This window comes from Lacerta agilis, chromosome 7 (genome assembly GCF_009819535.1).
Source record: "Lacerta agilis isolate rLacAgi1 chromosome 7, rLacAgi1.pri, whole genome shotgun sequence".
Lineage (NCBI taxonomy): Eukaryota > Metazoa > Chordata > Lepidosauria > Squamata > Lacertidae > Lacerta > Lacerta agilis.
The window spans coordinates 4,732,805-4,738,431 of record NC_046318.1 but is presented as its reverse complement, the minus strand read 5'-3'; the positions used below and the strand labels follow the sequence as shown (position 1 = coordinate 4,738,431).

Sequence of the window (5,627 nt, the reverse complement as noted above, 5' to 3'; positions counted from 1 at the left end):
ACTAAAGTAAAGATTATTTCACGGAACATTAGAGCTGAACTCATTCAGAAAACATCTGAAATTTGCTAAACCATTAAATAAAGAAAAAACTATGATAACCCCTTTGCTGTAAATTATATTAAAAGATGAAGAAATATACTTCAGAATCTGGATAATATTTTTTTCATCCTGTTATGATGAAAAGTGGGTTGCAATCTTGAATTAAAACCATCCATTATTATTTTTTAAAAAAACAATGTAAAATCAATGAAAGATCCAGCACAAATATTTGGCACTGATTTAGTGGGAGAAAAACCCATGATGATTGGGCATATCTATGCATCAAATGAAAATCAAAAAGCATTCACAAAATTAATGCCAGAATTGTTTCCAGCCTAGAAAAAGAAATGATACTTAGTGGAGGCTTTATTTGAATCATTTTTTTAAAAAAATGGACAGGACAAAATACAACATATCAGGAGTAACTCCAACCCTAAAAAAAATTTTTACACAAGTTTTTCTGGTAAAAACCTCATGGCAGTTTCAACCAAAGGAGAAAGACTACACATTTTATGAAATCACCCAATAATTTATTCGTTTTTTACATCCTCGTGGTTAACTTAGAAAGTGAAGTAAGCAAATACAGGAGGAAACATGTTGTTGTTGTTGTTGTTGTTGTTGTTGTTGTTGTTACAAGCATTTGAAATTTTGGGAATTATACCAATGAAAGGGCACCTAGACAATATGTTAATGTTTAATTCAAAGTTTGTTCTGACAATAAAACTGATAATTGAAGCATATTTTAATAATTCCCCAGAAGACTGCCTGTAACAAACTGGGAGGTATTCAAAGCAGTCACTACAAGAGAAATCAAACAAAAAGCTGCATATCTTGAAAAAGAAAAAAGACCATTAATGAGTTCACAACACAGATAAAAGATATGGTGCAACAACATAAAAGGACAAACAATATTACAAAGACTTGATGATACTAAAACCCACTTTATTTAGTACAGTGTTCATAGGTTTGTAAGTTATCATCTTGGGTCAAATAACTACTTAACATTATTTCCAGAATAATGAAACAATCCATACAGATAAAGCATTTGATAAAATGGAGCGATCTATTCTGGGAGCGGCACAAAATGTAAATGGACGCTACTTTAATCTCCTGGATTATGATGTTTTCAAACAGTACTGCTTCAAAATAGACAAAGTACAATCAGAAACATTTAAATTAAATAGATGCACTAGACAGGAATGCCAGTTATCAAGGTTACTGTTTAATTATCAGTGGAACCTATGGCCAAAGCTATTAGACTGGATCGCATAAAGAAAGGATTGACAATATTAACAAACCACTTAAAAATAAGTTTGTATGCAGATGACATTGTGCTAATTCTGAAAAATCCGGGGGAAATCATTTGAGCCAGTTGTACAGTAACTTTAAAAACTATATAAGACAGAATTGATACAATAAATATCAAATCCCTTCATCAACATACCTAGAGTATTAATTTCCCCACCCTTTTACAATGACCTCTCAAACACTGGAGAATTGTCTTGTCCTCTTAAGACTTGAGCATAAGTCATTCTTATTGAACTGAACCACAGAACATCATCAGTGGTCATGCGCTCAGTGAGTATCTTTCTGTCCAAAGGACAGTGGTTCACAAGTTCATAACAGTTATTGATAGTGACTATTAGGGAAGTGGGAGAAATTTATTTTATTTCATATTCTAATATGAACCAACCTAAATCACAGTTGCTAAAACAATTTATAAAGCAAAACAGAGTTGCCCTTCAAAAGTCATATTTCTCTGAATTTTCTAATGCAATTATCCAGAAAATTTATACAGAAATGGGCATATTAGAGAAAAGCATGCATAACATGAAAATAACATAAAAAAGACATTATATTATGGAAAATTACTTGCAAAAAACCTTGTTGAGAACAAATAATAGATAAGCTGAACGTAACTATATAAAAAGTATTTTAAAACTTTTCTTACCTGGATATTATCTTTACATTCCTCTACTTGACTAGGGAGCTCTTGAGAATTATTTGAATTCCTCGGATTTAGCTGTGTGTTGGGTTCCACAGAGAAAACAGGAAATAGGGGCCTGAGAAACCGGAACTCGCTGTTCAGAGACCCACCAGCTAAGCACACCTCATAGTTGTAAGCCTGAGATAGAGATCCAGCACCAGAATCCGCAGAGTTCTCCTGGGAATCTGGTCCCACAGGGAAATTGACTGCAGAGTTGTAGGTTCCTGTGAACTTTTCACGTTTCTGCATCTTGATTACGATAAACGCCACTACAGAAATGAGAAAGATGCTTGAGATGGCAGCCAAGCAGATGATCAAATACATAGTCAGGCTGGGGTCTTCCTCCTCCGCTGTTTCCTCCTTTGGAAGAGCCACACTTTTCAGATAAGGGTCAGAGAAGCCGTCCACTAGAAGGATTCTGAGCGTGGCAGAGGTGGACTGGGGAGGATGGCCGTTGTCTCGGACCACCACAATCAGATTCTGCTTGAAGCTGTCTCGGTTGCTGACTGGCCTCAGGGTGGTCACTTCTCCATTATGGGCCCCCACCGTGAAGAGACCCGGCTCTGTGGCCTTCAGCAGCTGATAGGAAAGCCAAGAGTTCTGAGCAGAATCCCTGTCCACAGCCACCACCTTGGTGACCAGGTAGCCAGTCTCTGCCCCTCGGGGAACCAGGTCATTCGAGGGGGAAGTGCCATTCTGGAGAGGGTAGAGGATGAAGGGGGCATTGTCATTTTCATCCACCACCTGAACGCGGATCATAACTTCTGAGCTCAGTGGAGGGGAACCTGAATCCACAGCCCTCACCGTCACATGGAAATCTTTTACTTCCTCATAATCCAGAGACTGGATGGCATACAGGTTCCCCGTTTCAGAGTTGATGGAGATGTAAGAGGATGTGGGGCCATCATTGACCTTCCCAGGCAAAAGCCAGTAGGTCACTTTGGCATTCTGCGCTGTGTCCAGATCAACAGCATGGACTGAATTGATCAGAAGACCAGGAATGTTGTTTTCCTTTAACTGCATTTCATAGAATGGCTTTTCAAACACTGGAGAATTGTCATTGACATCTGAGATTTGAACATGAAGTATTCTTGTGGAAGTGAGTCTGGGGGAGCCTCTGTCAGTGGCTGTGATGGTGATATTATACTCGGAAGCTTGTTCTCTGTCCAGTGGCTGTTGGGTCACCAGCTGGTAATAGTTGTTCTCCGTGGGTGTGAGCACAAATGGCAGGTTTACTTCAGTGGTGCAGGCAGTTCTGCCACTGTCCCCAGAGTCCACATCTGTGACACTGAAGAGGGCCACCACTGTGTCTGGGGGAGAGTCCTCAGGTAAGAGACTTTTGATGGATGTGATGGTAATCTCTGGAGCATTGTCGTTCTCATCCTCAATGTCCACAATGACTTTGCAGTAAGCAGAAAGGCCCCCTCCATCCGTAGCTCTGATGCGCAGCTCATAATTGCTGTTTTCTTCATAATCAATTGCCCCTGAAACACTAAGTTCTCCATTAAGTGTGTTTAAAGTGAATGATCTTAATACTGTTTGCCGCACCTGGCTGAAGGAATAAGTAATAGTTGCATAGGAACCAAAATCTTTGTCGCTTGCTTCAACTTTTACAACCAGTGTATTCAGTGGGCTGTTTTCCATTAGTTTTACTTTGTACACAGATTGTTCAAATTGAGGGAAATTATCATTAGCATCCAGAACATCAATGATTATTTGGGCAGTACCAGTTCTTTTTTGGATCCCTCCATCAACAGCTGACAGAATAAGGGTAATCTGTGGATTCTCCTCACGGTCTAGCAGTTTCTCTAACACCAATTCTGCATAGTTGGTTCCATCACTGTGACTTTGCACATCAAGTCTAAAATGTTCATTAGGACTAAGGGTGTAATTCTGAACAGCATTTTTTCCTTTGTCTGGGTCTTCTGCTCTCTCCAAAGGAAATCTGATACCCACAGGAGTCTGCTCGGGTATTTTAAAAATAAACTGATTTTTAAAGAATTTGGGGGAATTATCATTCACATCTTCTATTTCGACTTCAATTCTGTGTAGCTGCAATGGATTTTCCAGCACAATTTCAGAGAGTAGAAGGCAAGGTTCATTCTGACCACACAGAGATTCTCGATCTATTTTATCCTTTACTGTCACATCCCCAGAATGAGGATCCAGCTGGAAATACTGCTTGGAGCTCTTGGAAACCAGCCGGGCTCTCCGAGCAGACAGATCCTTTGCATCCACTCTCAAATCTTTTAGCACATTTGCCACCAGAAATCCACTTTTCTTTTCCTCTGGCACTGAATAGAGGAAAGACTCACACATTGCTACGGACATGCAAAGATATAATAAAGGAGACAAAACTTGCCTGCTGCTGTGATCCATTTCCATTCTCCCAGCCTCACTTCCAGTCAGATATATGATACAAGGTGGTTCTTTTGACGTGGTCTGTTATCTGTCTGTTATATATCCCCAATTCAATTATTCACTTATTTTGCTATATTTTTAATGGACTGTGGCCTTTTGAAAGATTTGCCTGAAATGAAGATCTGTTTCCTTTCTCTTTGTATGCTTCCTTTGCATTATGGTTCTGGGAGAACAGCTACTCACTACTATATAATCTACGTTGTGTAAGAGTGCCACCTTGTGTTTGAACTGCAATGTAGCTCCCAAAACATTACCACGTGCCAACTCACAAAGAAAGATCTCAAGTAACAGCTTCTATTTTATTATTGTATTCTTAAACCTTAACTGATATATAAAAAGGCTGTCACCTCTCATTCTCAAGCCCCCCCCCCACTCCTCATCAAGATATTTGTGATGCCCCCCAAACATTCACAAATTATTGAGAGGACTGGCATAACCCAGTGTGGTGTAGTGGTTAAGAGGACTGGCATAAAGCCAGTGTGGTGCAGTGGTTAAGAGCGGTTGACTCATAATCTGGGGAACCGGGTTCGCATCTCCGCTCCTCCACATGCAGCTGCTGGGTGACCTTGGGCTAGTCACACTTCTCTGAAGTCTCTCAGCCTCACTCACCACACAGAGTGTTTGTTGTGGTGGAGGAAGGGGAAGGAGAATGTGAGCCGCTTTGAGACTCCTTCGGGTAGCGATAAAGCGGGATATCAAATCCAAACTCTTCTTCTTCTTCTAAACTGTTCACAACCACTGTGGCCTCCATGAAGGAACAACAACAAAGATGATACAATTTTTTGCATCATACAACATTTCAGCTTCCAGGTCTGCTTCTTCTTCTTCTCTTCACACACGGATTGACTTGTTCTGAAGTAGCATCTGACAGACCCTGACTATGACTTGAGTGCCATTTTATCTCCAGCCGGTCACTTCAATTTTGGGAGGAATTCTCCCCTATCATTGTGGTGAAATGTCAGTGTATGTTCAAAGTGAATAGATTCTCAAGTCTGTTAGTTAGCTTTATAAGTTAGAGAAGGTTAAATTGGTGAATTTTGTTGTGCTTGCTTATTAAGATTTGTTCCAAATTACTACACTGATTTTGAATCTTCATATAGAAGACAATACATGGTACCAGAAGTGAAATATATTATGTGAAGGTATGATGGTATATTTGAGGGCTCAATGCCCTTTATTT

At 39.8% G+C, this 5,627-nt stretch overlaps 1 protein-coding gene across 1 annotated transcript; it reads right to left on the bottom strand.

Moving 5' to 3' along the window:
* Window positions 1-787: 787 nt before the first annotated feature.
* Window positions 788-4,422, bottom strand: LOC117049503 (protocadherin beta-16-like). Its single transcript, XM_033154227.1, has 2 exons — window positions 1,991-4,422; window positions 788-861 (listed from the first exon to the last, which is right to left on the bottom strand). The coding sequence occupies exons 1-2, from the start codon at window positions 4,409-4,411 to the stop codon at window positions 850-852; spliced, it is 2,433 nt and encodes an 810-aa protein (XP_033010118.1). The 5' UTR covers window positions 4,412-4,422; the 3' UTR covers window positions 788-849.
* Window positions 4,423-5,627: the final 1,205 nt, after the last annotated feature.